This window comes from Amborella trichopoda, chromosome 5 (assembly GCF_054954075.1).
Source record: "Amborella trichopoda isolate Santa Cruz 75 chromosome 5, AtrichopodaSantaCruz75HAP2 v2.0, whole genome shotgun sequence".
In the NCBI taxonomy this organism is placed as follows: Eukaryota; Viridiplantae; Streptophyta; class Magnoliopsida; order Amborellales; family Amborellaceae; genus Amborella; species Amborella trichopoda.
In genome coordinates, this window is record NC_142340.1 from 836763 (window position 1) to 864000 (window position 27238).

Here is a 27238-nt window from a genome sequence, read left to right on the forward strand (position 1 = left end):
TAGGTCACGAGGCTCCCCTGTAAAGCAGGCAAAAGAAATCCCTTGTGACTTTCACATGCTTCGACCCATAAACATAATAAAGGAAATGATAAAATGAGCCAGGTTCATTGACATTTGAATGAGCCATCTCATCTGGACCGTCCATTTATTTGAGAGACGGTAAAAAGAACCTCTACATTGTAAATATGGACCCCACATAAAACATTTGGCTCCAAATTTGTGGTGGTCCCATCATTGTGGTCCATCTTAGCAACACGCATATTAGCACAAACTCCATACTAATTTAGTCTATTTAAACAACCAGAGTACGTTTGCAAGTATTCCAACTCATGATCATGCACCTTTTATTGGATATTTTCAAATTAAAATAAAAAATAGCAAGAAGAATGGTTCATGTTTCTATCGATATTTTATATAAGGTTGCATCCTTAAAATGTGAATTAAGATGCACCAAAAAAATACATCATAAAAGGTTGTTTTGATGTTCGAAAACCCTCTAATTGATTATCTCGGCATCAATATGTTTGAATATAAAAAGAAAAAAAGATTTCGAGTGCTAAGAATACTTTATCTCACAACATATTATATTTCCGAGATTTTCAATCGTTTATAGATATACTTGATTAGAACCATTTTTTGAGTTTTAGATTTTATAATTAGATATGGAAATATATTCTCAAGCCAACCTATGAATTTTTTACACCAAAATTATATTTATGATAAATTTTGGAGTTATGTGTTAATTTGTTTATCTAAGGTTGCAACCTTATACATACATCATCTTTCCCTTTTGAAAAAAGGGTTTTTTGACACTAGTGTTTTAATAATTTTCCCTTTTGAAAAAATGAGATTTTAGATACCTTTGCTGGCTATAATTGTGATTAAAAATCCCAATTAAATAAAAAAGATAGAATAAATAATCAATGGTAAATTTTTATTTTTTTACTTGTTTATTTTATTTTTTTCTCTCATGTTTTATTTTTTTTGAGGTAATTTAGTGAGGATCACGAGCCCCTACTACTTTTTCAAATCGTTAGTGATTTTTGTAATGAGTTACGTGAGAATAGAAACCTAGATCTTACTTTTCTAGCTTATAATAATATATATTTTGATAGAATTTTTAAAAATAAAATATAAATACACTGTTAAATAATACATTTTTTAAGTAGATTCGGATAAATTTCTCTTAATTTTTTCTACCAAGCACCGATGGAAGGCAGCTTTACATGATACCTCGCTTTATTGTTTATAACATCCTTAATAAAGCCAATAAAATATATAATAATTTGGGAAAAGGTACAATAAATGTCATGAGGAATGAAGGGAGGTATCGGCCACACGTACGCTTGGCACGTGAGCGGCAAATAGAGCTTTGCAAAGAAGATTTCATGTGTGGTGGATTGGGTCATGATGATGGTGGTGGAAGATATTGATGTATGGGAAAATATTTAGTGCACCCAGGTGGCGGATTGTTGCAGTGGTCCACCATTCCCCTTTCTTGGGACTTTAGGAGCGTTTGTTTTTGGCCCAAAACTGGCACAATGTTTCGGACTAATCCTGACCGATCTGGAACGCCGATCTAATGATCCGATATAGATCTGTAGGTAAATGATCTGCCCCATTGATTTGGTTTTGAAACACTTATATGAACTCGATGAGCACTAATATCAATTCTATGGGCTATTTTTGTGGATTTTTTTTTATCATTTTCTCCCACGATCTTCTTCACCAGATCCAAAGACAATGTGTGGGTCAAAACAAAAAATGGGAGAGGGTGGAGACAATATTGATGGACCCTTGGGTGACGCATATGTTTTCCAGTATGGAAACTTAAAATGCGTAGTCCACGAGAGCACACTATACACTTACTCTTTCCATGGCAAATGACCAGCTGTGGAGGATTTTTTAATATGAAATTTCAAATCCCACTTTGTAAATAACCATGGGAGTATTCATTCATGAAAACGAAAAATTTCAGATTGTTAGATTCGACGGTGAAAAATTTAGAAAATCTCTATCGATGTTTCAAAACCCGGATCAATGGCATGGAATGTTCACCTTACATAGATGTTTCAAAGCCCGAATCAATGGCATGGAATGTTCACCTTACATATTTGTATCGGACCGGCTGTCTGAATCTGTCCAAAATGGCATTTTGGAACAATACTATAAATTAAAAATAAAAATATGGGAGAACGAGGGCGGGGATTGAGCCGGTAGTGATTCGGTCCCAATTGATTTATGATCTAGATCGATAATTCTCAATCCGGATAGATGGGTTTTAAAACACCGATAGTCTTTACAATTCTATTTTTTTTTCTATATAAATAGCATATATCGATTATGAAAAAAAACCAATATTTTGATTTTTATTGATTGAGACGATAGGTTTAGAGCTTAATAATTGGGCATGTACTTGTCCATGTCTGGTTTGCAATTCTTTAAGGATTAAAATTTCTAATATTATGGGGAAAGGGTTGGTTCATGGTCGTGGTTGTAGCACCACTACATCTTAGTAACTACTTTGTTGTTTTCATTCTTACTTACTCTGCCACATTAACATCTTCAAAAAAAAAAAAAAACCTAACTCCCTAACTATTTGAAAAAAGGGGTAAAGGTCTGTTTTCCCTACTGAATTACCTAAAAAAATTAATATTACTTTTGAGCTCTATTTAATAATCCCCCAAAACATTGTATACTCCAGCAAAAACATTACACCCATTTACTCCCTCCCGACAAAGCGTATGTTAAGGAACACAAAATTTGGTGATCAACCTAAAAAAACAAATCTGGTACATGCTTAATATCATTCTAAAAAATAACTCCTTAGGATTTAACAAATACTGTCTAAATTTTAGATGCTCAGATTTATGTGCTGAAGAATTCAAAGTTGTAATTTCTTCGAAGACATTGTCATCATTATTATTATCATCATCAGAGTTTTTTTTTTAATTAATTGAGTTTAAGAGACATATTAGAAGGATATATAAGATTATTACGGCCTCGGCATATGGATCACACACAAAAGTCAATAAATGGTTCAAAATTTTAATGTTTAGGAAAAAAAAGTCAATGTTGTTTTTTTCTTCTTCTTTTTTTTCATATAAATTTTGATTCAATGATTTTAAGTGGATCCCAAAATTCCATATCTAACAACCTGAATTGGTCTTCCCTAGAGTTTAATGTATAGGCATCTTTTCTTTGCCGCATTGAAAAATTATGGTGGTCCATGACATTCTTTAGGGTATTTCAAGTTACATCATTTCATAGTCATTGATTTGTAACAGGTCAATTTTTGCCTTAATGTAGAGAGAAAGCTTGTGTTTTTAGTATGGCATTGACATGCTGGAATGACAGAATGAAACATACATGAGGTCTTCGCTACCCTACCCGTATGTTCATGGAACAAATGAACATATGAGTTGCCTTTAGCTTATGCACGTAAAATTAGGGGTGGCAATGGACCTGGATCTGACTTAGGTTTAGGTATGGGTTCGAAAATTAGACTCAGCGGGTTGGGTATGAGTCCGAATCTTGGACCCGAATAGTCAAAATCTTTGACCCAAACACTGTTCGGGTCCCGGTCTAGCTATGGGTCCGGTAATATTTTTCGAGTGCCAATATATAAAATATAGTTAAATACATAGATACTTTAATTTTTGAGTCGGGTATGGGTCTAGCTAGACCCAACCCGACCCATTGTCACCCCTAGTAAAAATGTTGCTCAATAATGGAAAACATTAGATAACGCAAGTAAAAAAGTTTGTTGGCTTCCTTATTTAAGAATAACATTGCTTATTTGCCTTTTATTTTACAGGTGCAGTTGGCATACAGATGCATCCGTAGCTGTAGAGGTAAGGTGCACCTTCAAATTTTATCATGGTATGTAATTTCGATGTAAAATGTTATTAGGATTATCTCAAAATATATTTTTATATCTAATTATAAAATTTTAAATTTAAAAAATCGTTAAAATCGAGTAGATCTATAAACATATGAAAATCTTGAAAAATGACGGTGTAGATAATATGTTGTAAAATACATTATTTTTTAGACTTAAAATCTTTTTATTTTTCGTGATCTTACATCTCGATATCGATATGATCTTATATATGTGCGAGGCTCCAAACAATCATATTAGAGTGCACCTCAGAAATTTCATTAAAAGAGATTGTTTTGATGCCTAAATATCTTCAAATTGATTATCTCGTCCTAAAGATGCATGGATATGAGAAAAACATTGATTTCAAGTTTTGGAAATAGTACATCTTGTAATGCAATTTTTTACCGTCAATTTTCAAATTTTCATATAGTATTTTTGAAGCTATAATTAAATATAAAAAATATATTTTAAGGCTATGGCAAACATTTCCAATATTTTAACCATTTTTCTCGATACTTTTTGAAGGTGAGCTTTACTTTGATTGTTTAGAGCCTCTCTATACAAACCAACTGCACCCTATATATATTCCTACATTTAAATGGTGGTCCCTCAAAAAAAAAAAAAAAAAAAAATCAACGTATTAAATGTTTTTTTCAAAATAATGTTATTTTTAGTTTTTAAGAATTTTACATCTTTTTACACCAGGATGATCTCCATGCCATGAATTACATATTCCTTAAAAATTGGGGTCAAAATATTTTTTTAAAAATAGATTATTAAGGGGTGCTGCATTTTTACAAATAAGTCCTAGGACTTGTAGAAACCATAACCTTCATGATTAACTTACTTATTTCCATGTTAGTTTATTGTAGCCAACATAAGCGATTACATGTTACAACTCAAGGGATTACAAGGTTACAATCACTTTCAGCATGTGAGAAGTGAATTTAGGCAATTAAGGGTGTCTTATTTTTCAGCATGAAATTTGAGAAATATATTTCTTGACTTGGAGTACCATTAATGGTGCAAACCTAATTACCAAATTTCAAAACTTGATTGCTATGGATGATTGTAACTCATAGAACCAAAAGTAAAACAATTTTATTGTACACTTATTAGATAATTAATTGAGCATGTCCTTCCTCACCCACTATCATTTTTGTAATTGATTGTAGAGAGAAACAAGTTTATCAAAAAGCACAGACACACACACACAAAAATATCAATATGGGACACACGATGCACGAAATGTGCATGCCTCTAGTTATTTCTCGCACAGACACACACACAAAAAAAAAAAATCAATATGGGACACACGATGCAAGAAATATGTATGCCTCTAGTTATTTCTCATTACAAATCATGAATACATTATTCATGATTAGTGGCGATGAACAACTAGAGACATTTTTTATATTTGATACATGCATTTGGGTGCCAAATGATAAAAAAAACTCCTAGTTCCTCCATGTAATTGGTTTTGAATAGTGTGATATTTGTTTGTAATAAGGAATAAGTAAATGTATTTTCATCATTCGGTTCAGACCTCTTGAATGTCAAATTATTGAAATACCTCTAGTTCTTCATTCTTCCCAATTCTTAATAAGAAAAATTTGTAATTTTTTTACTTTTTTTGAGGAGATACCTAAGTGAAATAAAAAATAAAAAATATACCTACAATATTAATAGGATCATTTAACCCCTTTGATTCTCTCTTAAAATTCCATGTTTTCCTTGATCATGTCCACAAAAAATTTATCCAAAATTGATGCCTCCTATAACCAGTTCCTCACATGGTCATATTGATCTACTAAGCCAATAAGCTATTTTGCTCTTAATAGTTTGTCATAACATTCAAAAAATGCCTTTTTCTTTTAGTTGTTACAAAATTATAAGTGGTTCAAATTTATAGGAAATTTATAATTGATATACAACCTAACAAAAAATCAATGAGGTGGTCCAATCAACAATTTTTAATAATAAAGTGGTTATTTTATTTTAATGTTTTGACATAGATACCTCCTCAAGATTTTTGTTAAAACTGTCCAATTTATTATTATTTTGGGTTTGTACCCCGAACATTTAGTGTATTTTGGTAATTGGTCACTAAGTCACTCCAATCAAATAACCAAAATACTTTAGGTTTGTTCTAATTCTTTCGGAATAAGTTTTTTTAAAAAAAACATGTTTGGGACTTGGAATATGTAAGAAACATAGAGTATTTACCTCATTTTGTTAAAGTAAATTAAGTGAGTGAAATTCCTATAATATTTTCACTTGTTCAGGGTTCCAACCCTATAACATGGCAGTTAGGTTATTCTTTAGAAAACTAATTGAGGAGTTATTGAAATGAAACTATTTTTCTAGAAAACTTTATTGGTATCTCAGTTGATTTTAGAAAAATTGATGGCAATATATTTTTGAATAATCGTCATGTAAGAAATCATTTTAAAAAAGTATATTTATTTTTTTATTTGTTTTTATCTGTTTTCTTATTTTTTCAAATTATCCCTACTACGGACTTTGAAGTTCTGAACTTGAACCTTATAGTCCAACTTCGGATTAGAGAGGCTTTTCACTCAAAACATATTTTAGGCATTGAAGATCCAAAGTTCCAAATCTCAAAGCTCATAAGTTATTCCACTCTGGTATTGCTGTTAACAACATTGTTTCGGTCCGCCAATGTCTAAAACAACTTCGTACCTTCAAGTTCTGATATATGCTTAGGTAAAAAGTTTCAATTCGAGTTTAGACTATTAGGTTAAACTTTGGATCTTCAAGGTCCAAATCTGGAGACAATTTCATAGCAATAGAAAATTCGATGAAGGGGTATGAATGTAGCAACATACTTCTGAGAAGATTTCGTTATTTTGGACCGACATTGACATAAAATTATATTGAATTAATCATCATTATTAGAGTTTTTTTTCTCAACTATTTAATCATCATCTAATTTATTAATTTCACATTATTATTATTTTTTGAGATGATTTGAAATTTTTATTGCTAATTTTGTTCCAAAATTAGAGGTTATTTGATTTTCTTTTTTTATTTTTTGTGGAAAAATTTGAGGCTATATGTGCCATTTCAACTGAACAAATTCAAACACAAGAAGGGCAAAATATTTAAGCAAACCAAAAGTCCCAAACGTCTACTAAAAATGGGGCCACACTTTATGACTAAAACCCCATATGCCAAAATAGATCCAACCGGTTCGTCCGGTTAGGTCAAGAGCATGACCGGCACCGCTCGGTCCGTGACCGTTTCGGATTCAAAATTGCAAGGGGCTCGCGGCCAGACATGGGGCCCACTCCACAGGCACCTACCGGTGACCCAACAGCGAAGCTCAGCCGTCCGATCTCGGCAAAGTTGCACGATATTTAAGCGTTATGGCTTAGCCGCCCATTTGCATTCGAATACAATAAAAGGAGCATCGCTCCTAAGCCTTTCTCTCTCTGAAATCTCACTCACTCTCACTCCCTCTCTCTCTCTCTCTCTCTCTCTCTAAAATTTAGGGCAAAATCCGCTGCAGATCGAGAGCATTTGCAGCGGATTAGGGTTTATGATCAGGAGTTTTCCAATGCAAATTGCCTCGATTTACTGCATTTCCCTGTGTTTTTTCTGGTTGCGCCTTCTTGAGTGGAGATTTTCGGAAGGTTTTTTGCAGAATTCATCTGTTTCGCTGGCGATAAGGTGAGTTGCTGGTCTTGGCTCGTTTTCTGATTGAATTTCATTATTTTTTGAGGTTTTTATTTGGGTTAGTAGTATCCGAGAAGAAACTGGAAGGGATTTTTTAGGGTGGGCTCTGATTTCATTTGTGGTTCATTTACTAGCTCGTAGTGGCATCTGTGCGAGGGATTTAGACTAGGGTGTCTGATTATTGGGAAGAGATTGATAACGGTTAGGGTATAATTGGTTGAATTGGAAATTGGCACATTCGTGGACAATGAAGCTAGATTCTGGGTCTATTACTTGGGAAGAACTTGGGAAAAAGTTGCTTCTGGTTGACTGTGAATTGGGTTAGTTTATTGTTTCAAATTTGATTATCAGTTGAATGTTTAATGGTAATAAGTTAGCAATGGATTTGGACTTGGTAATGGGGGGATTTGGAGGATATATCAGAGAAGAAACTTGTTAACCGTTAGGTTTTATTTGATGTTTCCTCCTTTTCTTTTCTTCTTCTTCGTTTTTTTGATCACTGATATCTTGGGGCTTGGTCAATTTCCAACTGTTTTTGTTTTCTGCTTTCATTTTTTGAATTTCAATTTGATTTGTTTAACTACCCTTTTGTTTTGGTTTTAGGTCCTTGTTTCAGATTTCACACTGAAATGTTAGAATCATTAAAGTTTATCTGACCTGATTTGCTTTCAGATGGATAGTGTTAGTTTGTGATATTTCCAGGCACATGGCTTTAGTTTCAGGTGTAGTGTTTAGAAAAGGTTAGTGTTGATTTGAGTTTCATGTCAGTTTGGAACTATGAGGTGATTCATTGTTGAACTTCTTTCTTTTAACAATATATCTTTGCTAGGTTCTCAGACCTTGTAATTCAGCCTTTCTTTGTTGAACTTTTCAGAATAGAATCCCTAAAGAACATGATGTAGTTGACTGATGGAATTTCAGTCTTTTAAGCCACAAAAGTTCATCCTGTTATAGTTATTGGTCTTAGTGCCTTGGCTGCTCTGTTATTTATATTTTCCTGGTTGCCAATTTCTTGAAGTTTAGGTTGGGGTTTGTGGTACATTAGTAGGAAATTGCAGGGGGTTAGCAAGTTTCATATTTGAGCAGATCATTGATGATCAGTAGTTTAAAACAAAGACTCAAGCTGGTGCTTGCTAAGGTGCGAAACACGAGTTAGGTCTGACAGGACTTGGTCTATTCGTCAAATAATAATAAGATATTGAACTAGCCAGACAAGGATGGTTCCCATGGGTTTGGTTCTGTACTTGGCAGCCTGTCGAGTCAGAGTAACTGGGGTGAATCCAAGTGGGACTCCCCGATTTTTGATTCACTGTTGATGATGATTAGGTAATAATTGACTGATGTGATTTTTGGCTCCATTTGTAGATGAAGGGCAGTTCATGGTTTGAAATTCATCAAAGAGGTTCTCATTAGTTAAGGTAGCATATCACAATGTCAATATGCAAACAACAGCAAGATGTGAAGGAGATGTTGAAATGGCATCTTATTTTTCCAAGTCCCTTATGCAAATAAAAAACTTTCATCAGTCTGTAAAATCTTCTTCATTAGGTTAAGATTTCTGGTAACTTGGAACAAACAAATGATAGCAGATTGTAATATGCTGGTTTGCAAATGATACGCTTGATTTCCGGTATCAATTTCAATTTCATGCAATAGTATCTCTTAATCTTTTTTCTCAGAAAATAGGTCTGTAATGCAAATGCAGTCCATATCAGTATAATATTTAGCAAGAGATTTGTTATAATAGTTGCAAATAGTTGGTTTGAGTCTTGTCATATTTGCTTTATGATAGCATTTTTATATGGTTTCAATTTGAGATTCGTATGACTGTAGCTAGTGCTTGCATTGGGATTTCCAGCATCTGAGAAGAAACTTGTAAAGCTCAGTTTGTACATGTTTGAAATGAGTTTCGGCCTATATCAGTTATTCTTGGCTTATGAGTTTCCTTGTAGTTAACTTTCTCTATTTTCCAATGATATTTGATCAAAATTTTCATTTTGTGGCTTACCCATTTCGTGAAGTCATAATTATTCATAATTATTGCAGTTATTCTTGTAGTTGATCATGTTTTGGGAGGCATATTTTGGAGTGAGAGTGCGTTTTGGGACATGTGGATGCACTTTGCACTTGAGAAGTGATGGCCGGTGATAGGACAAAGAGGAATGCTACTATCGAGAGTAGTAGAAATCAAGTCACTGCTCCGGCCCTTTCTGATGGGAGCAGTGAGACTGCAAATAATTTGCGGTTAAATTCACATGGGTAAGTTCGGAATATTTTACTGCTATGATAGGGCATATTACACACTCTATTCTTTTTTACTGATTTTCTAAAATTAAAATTGGACTTAATTGGGCTGAAACATTGTCCCGTTTTTTTATATATATTACTAATGAGAGGCATGCGATGCATGTTTCAAGTTTCGTGGTTATGATCACAAAAGGGTTGAACTGCATTTTATATCCAAAAAGCAAAATATTTGAAACTTGGGGGATTAGATTAGGTTTCCAATAAAATTAATAATAAAAAAACGAGAGAATCTCTTTTTGCTAGACATAGTTTGGACAAAATATTATCAAAAGATGAAGTATCCATTAAAGGAGAGTTTCCTTTTCCATGTAGATTTCTAACTACCCAAATAAGTTATCACTGAGGGTATTTATTATAGGGGGAGATACTCAATAAGTACTCTACATTGCTTAAATTATGTAGAATAGATATATGATAGCCTTGCAATGTGTTTCTTTCGTCCCTCAACTTGGAGTCTTGTAATTTATCTCATGCCACTAATGTAATAGTAATTCGTCCCATGCCACTAATGTGAAGTATTGGAAATATTTGGTATAATTGCAAATAATTCTAAAGAAACAACACAGTTCATGGGAATGATAAATATCATGCATTTTAGTTGAAATTCACCGAGTTGACTTGGCCCAAGAGTGCTGAGCTCAGTGTTTGAAAACTAGGTGAGTCCATCCTGGACTCGCCCAAGTTACTTGGACTTGGGAGGCTGCCATGTCAGGAGGTAAAACCTTGTGAACTGTCCTAGTGTTGCCAATTCCCTAGGTTTTACTCTTAATTTTTTAATACATAGGTGAGTTGAGGTGCCTGACTCAAACTTGGGATCCTGGTGAGTCCTAACTCAAGTCCTTGCTTCTACCTTTGGAACTAATAGACCACATGCAGAGTGCAGTCACCATAAATAGTGTGGGTCATTCTACTGTTTTGGTTGTTACACCTTGATTATATAGTAAAACATATCTTTTTGTGATATTTTTTTCTTTTATAAGTATGCACCTTGTAGCCAACTCAAGCAATGCAGCTTACATGACATTTGGATATGATGTCACTGCAGGAGGACCAGTGGTCCTACAAGACGTTCGACTAAGGGTGGTTGGACGCCAGAAGAGGTATTAGCAGTGGCTATTGCATAAATTTCTCTCCTTTTAGTTTGTTCATTTGACATTGCATTACTAAAGATTGGTTGGTATATTTTTGAAATGCATACAGATCTTGATCTATCATTTTGCTCTATTTGCGTACTTGACAGATACTTGCGATCTAATATAAGTTTTATAAAGTCATGTTCCTTACATTTGTTCTTGTTTTTATGGAATCCTCACACTCAGTATTGTTGATCTTAATGCCTATGGCTCAATTGGAATATACTTAATTTCCAAACTTGTGGTTGTATATTATAGCCTCGCTTATCTTCAAGAAAGAGAAAAAGCTCACAGGTTCTTTATCTGGCAAAATAGTGCCTCTTCCTTTCTTGCTAGTTAAATAACACATGTATCCATTAAATATAATGGGCCTCAATGTTAAACATTTTTTGACTGAATTGGAGAACATTGATAGTAAAATTGAGTTAAATTGATGCCTTTAAATATTTCATTTTTGTTTTTAGCTTTTTAAGAAACCCTCTTCTAATGCGTGTTCAAGGCTAGGTCAAATTATATATTTCATAAGGTTTGCTTTCCTTTTTAGGAGTTTTAATCATGCAATTATTTGGATTTTGGCATGCTTAAGATAATTTTAAAATATATCCATTGCTTCTTGTTGCGTCTGCTTCTATTTGTAGTGGCTGTGGTGTTTAAGAGTTTTTCTACTAGTTTTTGTCTTGGTCCTAGGCTATGCTATGGCTTTTGGTTGATTGTATTGCTGCCTATCTTGCGTGCTAATATTGACACGATGGAATCTTGCTTGATTAATCTGAAATATGATTGCAGGATGAAATATTGAGGAAAGCTGTTCACTACTATAATGGAAAGAATTGGAAAAAAATAGGTAATTTGGTGAATGTATTCTATTTTTATGATATATATCTGATTTTTTTGCTAGAAAGTATTGCTTATAACTATTTGATGTTATAATTTTGAAAGCTATACCTTGATTGTTTTGCTTTGTTCACATTTCCTGATATTTTCTTAGCCACACTCAATTTGCCTGCATCATTGTTTAAAAAAAAATGGATTGGTGGGGTGGATCGCCCACACACTTATCCCAATCCTGATTGGCTGGATCGGCTATAAGACAAAATAAAATAAGAACAAAGAAAGCCAAAAAAAAGAAGTTGGAGGTTTATGCTATTTGAGCACTAGGAGGGGGTTCGAACCTCCAACCTAGTAACCGGCACGATACCTACTGATTCCTGATCCGTATCTGCGATTTTTTGGTCACTGCCTTGCGTTGACCATACATGCTTTACTATCTATTTCTTTCAAGGCAAGACTCTTTTTTTTCACAATGGAATCATTGTGAAAATTACTTTTGGTTTTGGAATTAGGGTTGATAATGTAAAGTAGAATTATTACTGATGGTGGCCAATAAAGCTGACATAATTGTTTGTGGTAAGGATCTAACTTCAAGATGACACCATTATTTTTTTCCTGAGAAATGTAGCACACAATTTGAGTGTAATGCTGTAAATGTCTGTTTTAAATAGGCAATGAATCTTCTTTTCTGCTCGATTCATTAACTAATAAAAGATAGTTCTTTCTCTCGAATCATCATTTTTTTGTTAGTTGAAATTGACATTTTGTTTGTTTTTTTTCCTCTCAAAAGATGCATTTTAGTACATACTTTGAGGTCTTTTTGGCTTTCTTTTTTGGCATTATTTAAAGAAATGTTATGTCCTTACAAGGGCATGACTTGAACTAATCAAAGAGGGCATATGCCAGATTACATCAAAAGATTGCATTTTTGCACGTTGTGGGGTGTCACCACTATAACATTTGAGATGCTGAAATGGGCTAGTGGATCTCATAGTTGCTGGGAATAACCTGAGGGGGACTTTTATTGTATTCCAGGATGTTTTTTGCATCAGTTAATGGCCACTATTGCAATTCAGCTGGTCAACATCCTTCTTCATGCTTCAATGTGTTAATCTTCTATGATGTTGACTGGTTTTGATTTTTTTTCTTGTGTTTCAGTTTTTACTCGTTGGGTTTTATAAACATTAAGAGTATGTTTGACAAAACAGAATTTGAATATTCAAATTTTTAGAAATTTGAATAAAGATCTTGTCTACTTTCTATATAATCTAGATTTAAGTTATCTAGATATGTGTTTTTCTGTGCACATTTGACTGTCTACCGGTATTTCAGAATTTTCTTATACTTGAAATTTATGACCATTTGGCTGATAAAATTAATTTTTGTTAGGGTGATGAATGATATGGAAAGAAATGCAAGAAACACACGAACAAAGCAACACAAAAATCCAAATCATAAAACAAAAATAAAATAAAATAGTGCAATTTATGAAGTTTGAACAAAAAGTAAATAAATTTGTTAAAAAAAAGGACCAACTCATCGATTTCAAGAGAAAGAGTACATCTGTTTGAATATCGAAGTAAAGAGTCTAGAGATAAACATAAAAGCAAGAATCCCATCATAAAAAACCCATATCTTGAATCCCAAAAGAAAGTAATGTCGCCATTGTTTTCTCTCTCTTTGCCTTTGGCTCCATTTCTCTACAGTTCATAAAGGGCTTATGCATAGGATTTTAGGGATTCGTGCAGGTCAAGGGATTTCTTTCTTCTCTCTCTAGATGAAAAGGTTAGGTTTTATGGAGACATGGGGGATGCTACGAAGGTGTTCAGTGCGATGGTTCATGGAGATATGGTCTCTTGGAATCCACTGATATGGGGTTGTGCCCATCATGGCCGTGCACTTAAGGCCATCCTGCTATTCGAAGAGATGAAATAATCAAAGGTTTTACCACCGCATATAACCTTTATCTCTGTTCTCTCAGCCTATAACCATTGGGACTAAGTGGATGAAGCCTGTGAATTCTTTGTTTCTATGATCAAAGAGCATGGAAAGTTTTAGGAAGCCATGCCCATTATCCAGACCATGCCGGTTGAGCCGGATAGAGCGGTTTGGGGAGCTTTGATCAGTGCTTGTAGAATTCATGGTGATATCAAATTAGCTGAATTGGCTGCACAGGAACTGTTAAAACTCAAACCCGAGAGTTCAGCCCGTTATGTTTTGCTCTCTAATTTGTACGCTGCTCCAGGGAGGTGGTGTGAGGCAATTAAAGTAAGCCACAATATGGAGAGAGCTAGAGTGAAAAAGCAACCTAGTTAGAGCTGGTTGAGTTGCATAGCCAAGTTGTGGTCTTCGTGGCCGGGGACCAAGGCCATTCTCAAGCAGAAGACATCTATGGTGCTATTTGAATATTTTTTTTTTCTCTACGTTGTTTTCTTCTTTTCTTAATAAATAGAAGGATCAAAGGAGTAGGGTTCTGCAACTTTTTATTTTGGGGATAGCGTGAAAGAGAAGATATCTGCTGAGAGACCAAGGAGATAGACGAGTGGATGAGCTAAAGAGAGAGAAGCACAACAATTTTGATGGAGAAACTGAATTCTGCAAATTCAACTCCAAGTTGAATAATTGGGGATTTAGATATTTAGGGGTTATTTGAATATAAAATTATTTTATGATTTGGCCCTATCAAACATGGCATATGAACTCAATAAATTAAAATCATTATAGATTCTATATTATCATAGAATATTATGATATTAGGGTGCTATCAGGCATACCCTAAGAGTTGCCTTTTGAACTTTCTCGTGACCTTGTATGCCGTGATAACATGTTTAATCATATGTTTGAACTCTCATTCATGGTGTTAGCCTTTTATCTGGGTGTATAATTTGGATGTCTTGTTTTGCATTTTTACTTCACCAGCTGCCTTTTTTACCGATCGCACCGATGTCCAATGCTTGCATAGGTGGCAAAAGGTTTTAAATCCTGATCTTGTGAAAGGGCCATGGTCAAAAGAAGTAAGCTGCCTCTTCTTGATGCACACTATGTGGTTCTTTTGGACCTTTCTGCTCTGTATTCTTTATTGCCTGATTTTAAAATTTTTGAATTGGGAAACTTGTAGGTTTTGAGATGCGACATCTTCATCATATTTGATTGGTTATGACATGTTTTGTAGGAGGATGACATGATTATTGAGCTTGTACGGCAACATGGGGCCAAAAAATGGTCAACCATTGCACAAGCATTACCTGGACGGATTGGAAAGCAGTGTCGTGAAAGGTAAGATTTAACTGTTGTTTCTTTGGTCGTTCTTCCTGATATTCATTGAAATAATGCAAGCATGATTCCTGCCCCAATCTCAAAGGTATATGCTACTAATTGTGCACTCAAAAGAAACTCACATTTGTTAGAATTCGTAGAAGTCTAAGAAGATTGATTGCTTTTTGGAATACATGTAGGCTTACTCACACAAATTCGAGACTTTAACTGCATATTTGGTTGAATATGTTTTGTTGGTCATGGTTTTGATTGGAGGAAGTGTGTGTTCTCTTTGTAAGTGGCGAGCGTAATTTCAAATGGGAAGTTTTGATACACCTCCGCCTCTCCCCTGCCCCCAACCCCCCCTCCCAAACAAAAAAAAAAGAAAAAGGTCACAATTATACAGGTGATTTTCCACTTCAAATAGTACAATAGAATAAGAACTTACATGATATTTACTTTTCTATTGTAAAACATGAGCTTGGAGTGGTATTTTCATTGCCCACCCATTTCTAAAAGTAGCTGCTAGGTAGTGGTCTGTTTACCATGGATCTTTACTGCAATAAGACTCCTCCCCTGATGCTGCCTAAAACATTTCATGACATGTAACTGGCATAAGCTGAGTTTGGCTCATGGATTGGATTGTAAGACTCTAACTTTTGTTTCTCTACGTCATATACTTTGAAGCTAGTTGTCGATTTTCTGTTGTCAAGGCAGCAGACTATTTGATTGCTGCATGTGCTACAATTTTATTAGATGATGAAAGTGGTATGAAGAGTTGTATGGGGAAACATATATCTTGTTTACATTGTTTTGTAATTGTTAACAGTTTAGGATGGGAAATAGGACGTGACCACTTTTTTGGTAGTTTTCTGTTGTCAACGCAGCAGACTATTTGATTGCTGCATATGCTAAAACTTTATTAGATGATGAAAGTGGTAGGAAGAGTTGTATGGGGAAACATATCATCTTGTTTACATTATTTTGTAATTGTTCATAGTTTAGGATGGGAAATAGGACTTGACCACCTTTTTGGTAGTTTTCTGTTGTCAATGCAGCAGACAATTTGATTGCTGCATATGCTACAACTTTATTAGATGATGAAAGTGGTATGGGGAAACATATCATCTTGTTTACATTATTTTGTAATTGTTCATAGTTTAGGATGGGAAATAGGACTTGACCACCTTTTTGGTAGTTTTCTGTTGTCAATGCAGCAGACTATTTGATTGCTGCATATGCTACAACTTTATTAGATGATGAAAGTGGTATGAAGATTTGTATGGGGAAACATATCATCTTGTTTACATTATTTTGTAATTGTTCACAGTTTAGGATGGGAAATAGGACTTGACCACCACCTTTTTGGTAGAAAGGAAAAAACTGCATTCATTTTGATAATGGTTTATTCTGGTCTTGAGGGGTTATATGCTTCTGAATCTTGGTCTTACGTTATATATGGTTTCATATTTCTATATTTTGTGTTTTCTGTCTGCTAATCTATGATTTCTTTCATATTCACTGAAGTCACTCTTGAGGGTTTGCACATTAGTAGCATTTCACGATGCCTTGATTGTGTTTGTGACTGAATCCTTGGTCATGCATATATTTGTAAGATGTTTTATTCAATCTTGTGAGTTGTATCAATTTCATAGGTGGCACAATCATTTGAATCCTGCAATAAGCAAAGAGGCATGGACTCAACAGGAGGAGTTGGCACTCATCCGTGCTCATCAACAGTATGGAAACAAGTGGGCAGAGTTGGCAAAATTCTTACCTGGAAGGTAGGCTTTTAATTTTTGACATGTAGCATTACAAGGCAATGATTCACTCTTTTGTTTGACTTCACTGCAGTTGGAAAAACTTAGTCATTTATTTAGCTGTTATCACTTAATTGTTTTTTGTTTAATCATTCCTGTGAATCTTTTACGTTCTCTTGATCTATTGCATGTGTCAAATGTGAACTTGTCAGAGCAGCTGGCACTTAAAGAAATGTCTTGTTTGCATCTCTTTTCAGTCTAAGATTTGTATTTTTGTTTATGTTTCTTGTGTGAAGTGGATAATTGATGTTGGCTACTGGCATCACCTAGCTAACATTTTCGGGAGAAGACGGAGAGGGAATGGGACAAGAACCTTTTTACATCAGTAATTGCATAGGAAGATTAAAGTTTTAAGTGGGAGCAACTACCTATATCCTAGGTTCCTGTACAACTAAGTAATTTGGTTGGCAAAAGGATTAGTAAATCATCTAGTGGCCATGTTAGGGCCCTTATGAAGATAGATAATTTAGCACGCTAACATACTTCTATATGTGTCTGCACGAATGCTTGTATGTTTGTGTTTTGTACAATGTGTATAGTATAACATTTGCATGTGTTTGTGATGTGATGTGTATGGGCGTGTTTATGCATCTATATATGCCTTTGAAATATCCATGTATTCCTTGTGTGTTTTTGTGTGCATGTGCGTGTAAGATTTGCATTTGCATGGGTGTCTCAAGTGGGGGGGTATCACAAGACAAATAAATCAGGCATGTTACATGGATTCTTCCTTTTGGGTGTTGTCCCCATGTCTGACATGTATCAACACATACTAAAGAGATTCTTCTGGATTCCTCTTGTTTACTAACCATTGATAACATCATTTAGGACTTGATCTTCTATTTTGTTTTCAGCAGACACGTGAAAAAGAAAAGAAAAATCCATGGAACTTTGAACATTTCTAAGGGTTGAGCCAGCTGCTATTTATAACTGATTTTTTCTTGATATAACCATGTCATTGTTGCATGCAGTTTTGCGTCCTTAATATAACCATGTCATTGAATCCTCTTCTTCATGGCATGAGGAATCCAACACCCCATATCCATGTCTGACACACATATACCCATGTCTGTGCAACATAATCTGTATGCTTCCAATCACATATATATTTGTGATGCATAAATATGTCCTCTGTGTAGTTATCATATGTGTGTAGATGTCTTTTTGTCATTCAATATTGTATCTAGGAATAAATGTTGTTGTCTTTTTCCTTGTCTCCATATTGTGTTGTTTCCTTTTTTTGGACAATGCTAGCTTTGCACTTCTTTTCATTCCTTAAAAATTTTACGTCCATCTGATTTTCTTACTACATATATGCTATTTGGTACTCAGGACAGACAATGCAATCAAGAATCATTGGAACAGCTCCTTAAAAAAAAAGCTAGCTTCATATGTGGCCTCTGGTTTACTTGGTCAGTTTCCTGGCTTCTCTCACGTGGACCCAACTACCCTATGTGTCCCATCCTCCTCTTCTACATGGAATCAACCAACCACAGGGGATGAAAGTCTCAAGGATGCAGTTGGAGTGGATGATATGTCAGAATGTAGTCAAGGATCAGTTTCAGTTGGGTTCTTCCAATCTGAACCTTGTGGTTTGGCTGATACATCTGTTCAAGCCATTCACCATGCATCGGAGTTGTTGAATATATCAGATGAAGCTAACAAGAAGGATGCAACTGAGTATCTTGCATCGCCATGTTCAGAGGATTATTACATACCTGCCTTGCCCGAAGCTGAATCCGAAGTTCCTGAGGAAGTTGACGGGCATGAGGATGGGTATTCAGTTGGTGATGCTTGTGGGATGAACTCCATTGAGGTGTCAAAGACAACTTTATTGGAAAGAGATGAGGAATTGTCTGGACCATTGAAAACATCAAATATAAAGGATTCTGTTCTCTCACAATGTACTGATTACTTCCGTTCACCTACTACACCACAAAGAAATATATCGAGTCCTGATAAACATGAAAATGAAGTCTTCATGGTACCTAATAATGGTATTGGAAGCAAGTTTTCTGAGACCAGAGGAGAGCATGGAGGGTACAGAATTTCTGATATTATTGATTTGCATGGTTGCATGATTTCATATTGCGGTAGTGCTAATATTGGATCAAGTCAGATGCAAAATCCACGGCTCGATAAGGGTGATGTTTGTTGTCCCATTGCTCCTAATGACGAGTTTTTGAAGCCACATAATGAAACTGAAGCTCCTGCACAGATTGACACAAACATGTCAAATTTGGTATCAGAGGATAACTGTAGAACACATTCTCGTGGCATTGATGAAAATCATAGACCACATTCTGAAAAATTGGATTCTGAAGCTTTGTTTTATGAGCCACCTCGAATTCCAAGTTGGGACCTACCCTTTGTCAATTGTGATCTGGTAGCATGTGGAGGTGATCTCCAACAAGCATATAGCCCTCTTGGTATTCGGCAGCAAATGATGTTCTCTTCCATTGAGTGTTCTACGCCTTATCGCCTATGGGATTCTCCTTGTGATACAAGTCCAGATGCTGTTTTGAAGAGTGCGGCTAAAAGCTTTGGTTCTACCCCTTCCATTTTAAAGAAACGGCCACGCGATCCTTCAACACCTGTACTGGAAATGAAGCGTGACAATGAACCAGGGAGGGAATTGAATCGTGGATTGTTTTCTACACCCTATCATGATAAATGCGAGAGTTCATGTTTGGATGAGAATGGTGCTTGTAGGTCTTCATTCGGTGGTGAGGGATCTCACATGCCTTCTCCACAATATCGTTTGAAAAAGAAACCCATGGCTTCTAGTAAACTTAATGATACTCATTTTGTTCGAGATCTAAGAGATGAAGGTAGCTCTCTGGATGCACAATTGGATTTCTGTAATTCCAAGAATGAGGTAAAGCAAGTCACTGATAAGATGGCTAACTTGGAAACTTCTGATGAGAACCGAACAGTGAGTCAATCTTTCTTGATTCTTATGCTTTTGTCTGTACATGTAATGCTTTAATTAGTGATGGGATTGCTTATACGATGTTGTGATTCTTGTTGGATTACGACATCGTTTTTTTGTCTCATTTATTTATTAAGTTACTTACTTATTTCAGATGCAACCTTCTGGAGTTCTTAGTGCACATAATGTCAATGATATACAGCTGTTTTCCCCAACTGGAGATGAATGTCCAATAAATAGACCCCTAAAAGGTTGCACTAGGACTCCAAGGTCACATTTACGCAAACACAAGGAGATAACACTCAGTCAAGTGGACAGAAAGGGTCGTTACGATCATGCATTTGAGAGTTCTTGTTTATCTTGTTTCGTGTCTCCTAGTTTATGTGATAGAAAACACGATCCTCGAATCTCTGGGCAGAAGGGGATACCAAGTAACAAGGAAGATGTCGAAAACATTAGCATGTGAGTCTTGTTTTTCCTTTCATTATTGCCATGTGATAAGTCCTGGTAGTATGTCCACTGCATGCCAAGTATTACATTGCCAGGGTCTATGCTTCCACCAGGTAATTGAATGAAATTGCGCTACTCTGTTTTGCCATTATGTTTGGTTCCTTTTATTTGATTAGGGAGTTATCTTATACTATTTTCTTAGGTGCATTAAGGCCATACTATTGCTCTGAATTCTGTCACATCGAGTATTTTATGGATTAGTTTTTTCTTGCATTTTGCCATATTCAGGACTGATACTAAATCGAGTTTTTTAACTGAACGATACCATGCTTTGTGTTCGTTTGCATTGTTGGAACTGCGAATCATGACTTATTATGCTCTATGGTCGTTATGCTTGAAGACTTTTAGATTTGTGAATGGGCATTATTATTCTGTATGTGGTTTTTACCTCCTTTGTAGTTTAGAGTGGAGGCAGCTTGCTATAATTGAAAGTATCAAAGTTTTGGTGTTCATTTTGTGTGCTTGAAGATTCCCTTGTTCTGCAAGGTTTTTCATGATCACATTATTAGCAAGTGGCCTCACGGAAAGGGGCTTGAGTCGTGGTGGGAGCACCCCATACTCTAGTTACCACGTTGTGGTTTCCATTCCCACCACTAACACCACCCCACTAATACCTTCAAAAAAGCTAACTCCTAATTTACTTGAAAAAACAGGTAGGGGCTTGTCTTCCCCACTGAATTACCCAAAAAAAAAAGCAAGTGGCCTCATATTGGAATGTAGTGTAAAGTGACTATACTGCTAAATCACTAAGTTTCTACATATCATTTTTTGTACACTGCAGTGTGTGATACTTATTAACTATGCTCTCAATAATGATTATCTTAGAGGACATTTTTTCTTCTATGTCCTTTCTTATAATCTGTTTCTATTATATTCTTTTTTGAACGGTCTGTCCAAAATTGCTATGCTTCAGTACATTTGATTGCTTATGAGGTTATATTCAATTATTTTATGATTATTGCCACATTTGATACTTTTTTTCTTTATGAGGACATTTATGCTCTGACACTGTTCTTTCATGCTGCTTATCAATTCATTATTTGAAATGATAGGACAATATATTTTATTTATTAATTGGCGTTGCATTAAGGATATGATTTCCATATAGAGCAAAGCTTACGGCACAATTCTTCCTTTTCTACTTCACTTTGTCTCTTTATGACATACTTAACTTGGTTTTTTAGTTTCTGAAGGCAATTGTTTTCATTGACAGATTTTGCAATACTCCTGGTATTAAGAGAGGCATTGATTCCCCTTCAGCTTGGAAGTCCCCATGGTATATAGAGGTACTGCCAGTTTCTCTTGCGTCATTTTTCAATGACACTCTCTGGGGAAAAAAGTAAAATGAAAATTCATTTCTCTTTGACCTTTTTCGTTGCTACTTCTTTTGGCACCTTGCTCTCTCATTTGTCCTTTCCTTTCTGGTGCAGCTATGATTGACTACTATTCATCGCTATTATCTGTTTGCTGTTTGATCCATGCCTTTACCATCTGGGTACCAATGCCTAAAAAATAGCCTCTATGTTACATGTCCTTTTTCTTTACTCAAAAGCAGGACTATATTGAAATTATACCAGACTTATAACTTTCTAAAGAGCAGTGTTTTGAAAATCGCAGATCCGGATTGGAATTCGCCCCATCCGAATTGGGAATCACCCATTACTGATCAGGTTTTTGGGCTGGATCGCTTTGGTATAAAAAATATAGTTTATGTTTTTGCTGCAATTGAATGTTCCTAAGAGCATGGCTTGTACACATTGTATTTTAACGTGCGATCTCAAGTTCGAATCCCTTCGAAGCATGTATATTTTTAAAATACGAATCTCTTAAAAGAGCAATGAATGGGATCCCAACCCATGGCCTTGCGACAAGTGGCCACAAGGCCTACCACTAATGTGTTCGAGTACATTTGGTTTAAAAATGCAATATAAACAATATATAAAGCTTTTATTTGTTATTTTTTTAATATTTTGACCAATGCAATCATTCTGGGTCTGTGATCTGGCAATCCAACATGGGATCGGTGGGTGGATGATCTGCCCCAACTATCCAGGTTTTCAAATACTGCTAAAGAGTAATGACCCATAAACAACTGCATGCTATACTTTTTTCTTGGCTGCTAGAGGGAAGCTACTTGTGAACCATTAATTGATAATGACTAGATACCTGGAAACAATTCTAAACCCTTGGCCATTGTAATGAAGCTTCATCATCGTCCAATGTCAGATGACGAGTCTTTTTGTGGTTTAGGGCATTGTACTGCCATATCAGTATGTGGCTTCAGGATGTATAGATTGGGACACATAAATGGTGGTATTGTGGGGGTCATATATGGGAAAACACTGAAAATTTTGTCACCTGGAATTTTCCAAATCATCATTAAGTGATAATTTCAACAAAAAGAAAAGATGATTATGACCCTCTAAGTCCACTATGATCATCCTTTTTGATGGATGGTGATGGTCCATAGTCAGTCTTGGGAGGGAATTGATTTGGAGAATTGTTGAAAGCCTCAAAAGAATATTTCTTTTTTCCTTTTTAAAATATTGATCTTGAAGACAATACGAGAGTTTCAGAGTCAATGAAGTCCTCCCTGACATGGTATGTTTTGCCCGTGTTGCCAACAAATCTTTTCCCTATAGATTGTTTTGAATCTTTACACCACCTTTTATTTTCAGTGTGGCATTGTTTTAGAGTTTAAACTTTTATGGACTTGAATTTCACTATTTTCATTTATTTATTCAGGACCTAGATTTCTTCATGAGTCCAGGGGAGAAGAGTTATGATGCTATTGGATTAATGAGGGAACTGAGTGGGCACACTGCCGCTGCACTGGCTGAAGCTGGGGAAATTTTAGCTAATGGGAATAGAGACATGTGCTCATCTCCGGCCAAAGAAAACGGGCCTATCAATCAGAGCCATATCAAAGAAACTACACAATACCCCGACAATGAATTGTTGAATCTTATTCCATTGCCAGATAGTGCCCTGGTGTGACTCTCTCTCTCTCTCTTCTCCATCTAATATAATCCCAAAGTAGCTCTCTATTGATTCATCTAGATATAATCCCAAACTGGCTATAGGTTTCTCAAGCTGTCATAATCTAATCCTAGATTTTGTAATTTTAGTCTTGGTTTTCAAATGTAAACTTGTTTGGTATGACTGTGTGTGTGGGGTCTGCGTGTGTGAGTACATGCATTGGTAGTGAATTGTTAAAATCTTGTTCCTTTGCCTGAGAGTCTCCTTGGCACGATTCTCTCTATTCCTCTCTCTCTCTCTCTAGTTGAGATTCGCTTTTTCTGGCCTGTGCCTCCCTCCCATTGCCAACCTACTTTACTGAAGTAGAATTGCATTTCTATTATGAAACAGATATGTTTCTGAATTGATTTCCTCTTGGGTTTTCAACAGTTCTAGTAAAGCTTTTTTTTTCTCATGGGTTACATGCTCCCCTCTCTCTCTCTCTCTCTCTCTCTCTCTCTCTATATATATATATATATATATATATATATATATATATATATATATGAAAAAGTTTATATAGAGCCAAGGCTCTAAACAATCAAATTAGAGACTTACCTCAAAAATTTCACTAGAAGATGTTGTTTTGATGCCCAAATATCCTCAAATTGATCATCTCGACATCAAGATGCATGGACATGAGAAAAAAATGGATTTCAAGTTTTGAAAATAGTGCATGTTGTAACGCATTTTTGTTTGGACTGTCAATTTTCAAGATTTTTAAGTTTTCATAGATCTTCTCGATTTACACTATTTTTGAAGCTTTAAATTTTATAATTAAAGATGAAAATATATTTTAAGGCTATCATAAAAGATTTCCAGTATTGGAACTACATTTCTCGATACTATTTGAAGGTGCGCTTTGCTTTAATTGTTTAGAGCCTCGGCTCTATACAAACCGCACCCATATATATATATATATATTCTTACAAAAAGCTTCCCTCATGTTCATCTTTTTCTCCCTCTCTTCCACTCTCTCTCTCACACTCACTCTCACTTTATCTCTCTCACATGCATGCACGCTTGCACACAGACAAATACTAACTATAACCTGATCTTTTCTGGCTGCTCCTTTTTATGAATTTTGCTTTACATTCATGGTTTATATGGTTTAATGGATATGTAATGTAACTCAGAACTGCTTTTCTCCTTTGTTCCTAATTTACAGTTTTGTTCGGAGGCACGGGTTTTGGATTTTAGCGGGTGTGATACTCCTGGTAAAGCATCAAACACCAAAGAAAATGGGGTTGGGGGAAATAATCAATGGTCAAGTTCAATCAACTTGTCAAGCCCATCTTCATATCTAATGAAAGCATGTCGTTAATTTGTCAGATACTTATAGACATGCATCTCTGGTCAGGTTTGATGGTATTAAAGCAGGTAAAATTTTATTGATATATTTTTTATCCGCATTTTTTGCTGGGCTTGTTGCTGATTATTTAGAGACAGAGGGAACTGCTCTTGTTTTATTGGATTTTCTTGGTAAAGCCCTGGGGATGTTGTATCTAGCGAGAATGAGCCCCATATCGAACAGATTTCAGAGTGTGTATTATTATAATTCTTCTATGTAAGGTGCATTCTTTTTTGCTTCTCTTGGTCACTACTTCTCAGAGCAATTCGGAGCTGAATGTGAGGAGCCAGCCCCCTCTCTCTCTCTGAAGAGTTGAACTGGGAGGGGCTCCTCTCTCTTTACCGTACAACCCTCTGTAATGGTTTGAATAAAGTGAAGCTTCTCTTCTAAATGTCAACAACTGCGTTTTGTCTCTCTTATAGATGTATCTTTGGTGAGCACAACAGTTTAGGTATTCATCTGTAGTAATTGAACAATTTGTTAATTCACTGCCTTCCCTCCTAAGAAACAAGGTTTCATCATCTCCTAAGAGACAAGGCTCCAGGATCATATGCATATCCCCTCTACATTTTGGGATACCAGTAAGAATCAGATGGATATCCCCTCGCTTTCTTCCATATATTTTGGGATACCAGTAAGAATCAGATGGATATCCCCTCGCTTTTTTCCATACATTTTGGGATACCAGTAAGAAGGAAAATTGTTTCTTGTGGGCTGGACCGCATATCTTCAATATGCGGTTCAAAGGTATAAAACATCTATCTTAAAGATGGATGCAATAGGTGGTCTATCGGTCCAAATGTTTTCTTAGTATAATTATTATTTCTAGTTTTAATTTCTTTATTTTTTCTTTTTTATTTTCATGATCTCTATGTTAAAGATTATATATTCTTTAAAAATTAGGATCATATTATATTTAAAAATTATATTTATTGCCAAGCCTGTATTTCTACACCATGCGAGTTGGCCACATAGAAACCGTGTCCTAAAGTCAAGTAAAAAAAGGAATGGAACTTCGTGATTTGTCTTAAACTACCCAATTTGACATCTAATAAGTATAAATGATGGTGGCTTTCATATACAAAAGATAAATGATCTTTTGTAGACATGCTTCCTTGCGAGTTTCTTTGAAATCACAACAAAAATGCTTGCTAATATCTCTCTCTAACATTATAAGAAAAAAAAAAAACTCTCTTCCCTTGAGCCTACCTGTTTATCTGACCTGTTGCTCCCCAACTCCATCCCGCTTAGAACTTACCTCTCTCACAACTCGATTGCAGCATTTAATAGTTGTTTATTTATGACAACATAGCCTCGCTTTACAACTCATTAAAAATTGTAATTCAAGCGTTAGAAAACCTTTACCGATCATCTCGACTTGAACATTGTGGTTTGAAAAAAATTAGGATTTTAAGTTCTAAAAATAGCCGTATATTACCTTGACCATCTATTTTACCCTAAAAATAAGTATACAAAGATCTGCAAGATTTGTACCATTTTTAAAATTTCAAATTTTATTGTCCATGTAGGAAACTGATTTTAGAGCCTTTATGAAAATTTCTGTGCTAAAAATACTTTCTAGACCACGGATAAAGCTTTATTTTGTTTTCATAAAGCGTCGGCTTTATAAAAACTTCATCCTATTTGGTATGACTATGATATTTATATCATCTAATTCTGCTATCTTTAAGGGCCTACACTCTCTCTCGTAGCATCTCTCGTGTCTCGTAGGTGGCATTTAATACCTATTTTCTATGGGCGCGGTTTGTGCATAGCCTAAGTTCTAAACAACCAAATTAGAGCTTACCTTCAAATAGTGTCGAAAAATGTGGTTTCAATACTGAAAATCTCTGTGATAATTTTAAAATATATTTTTTATATTTATTTATAAAGTTTAAAAAATAGTGTAGAATGACAGATCTATGAAAACTTAAAAATCGTGAAAATTGATGGTCTAAAAATGTGTACATAGTAAACTATTTCCAAAACTTGAAATCCATTTTTTTCTCACGTCCGTCCATGTATCTTGATGTCGAGATGATCAATTTAAAGATATTTGGACATCAAAACAACCTCTTCTAGTGAAATTTTTGATGTCGGCTCAAATATGATTGTTTAGAGCCTCGGCTCTATATAAACTTTTCCCATTTTCTATTCTAATGGTATTTGATTGCACTGTCATATGAGTTTTGTTAGTTGTTTTTGGTGAGGCCAAAATTTGAAATCACTCTTCGATACGAGATATAACAAAAAAAAAAAATTTCATTCGACCGATAAATAAAGTTGAATAGTACGTGAGAAAAAAGTACGAAGGACATTATGAGGAGAACATCAAATTTCAGGGGTTTTAAAATTTTTCCCGAGATTTTATAAAGTGCATGTGCTAAGATGTATGCTACATGATCTACAGAGATCACTGATTATTGTGTCACGATATGTCGCAGAAGGTAATTTACATTTTATTGTGGTTTTTTAATATAATTAGTAATTGAAGTTGAT

General features: G+C 35.1%; 1 protein-coding gene across 3 annotated transcripts; it reads left to right on the plus strand.

Annotated features, from left to right (window-relative positions):
• Positions 1 to 7289: 7289 nt before the first annotated feature.
• Positions 7290 to 24979, plus strand: LOC18426614 (transcription factor MYB3R-1). Of its 3 annotated transcripts, none has more exons than XM_006833257.4 (12): positions 7290 to 7576; positions 9629 to 9841; positions 10935 to 10989; positions 11809 to 11866; positions 14773 to 14867; positions 15026 to 15129; positions 16764 to 16892; positions 18261 to 19863; positions 20015 to 20322; positions 21584 to 21656; positions 23116 to 23361; positions 24557 to 24979. In XM_006833257.4, the coding sequence occupies exons 2-12, from the start codon at positions 9720 to 9722 to the stop codon at positions 24710 to 24712; spliced, it is 2949 nt and encodes a 982-aa protein (XP_006833320.1). In that variant the 5' UTR covers positions 7290 to 7576; positions 9629 to 9719; the 3' UTR covers positions 24713 to 24979. The 3 variants fall into 3 exon arrangements, with proteins under 3 accessions (XP_006833320.1, XP_020518260.1, XP_020518259.1); XM_020662600.2 differs by having other exon boundaries at positions 7298 to 7576; positions 9641 to 9841; XM_020662601.2 differs by lacking the exon at positions 23116 to 23361 and having other exon boundaries at positions 7292 to 7576.
• The last annotated feature ends 2259 nt before the right edge of the window (positions 24980 to 27238 follow it).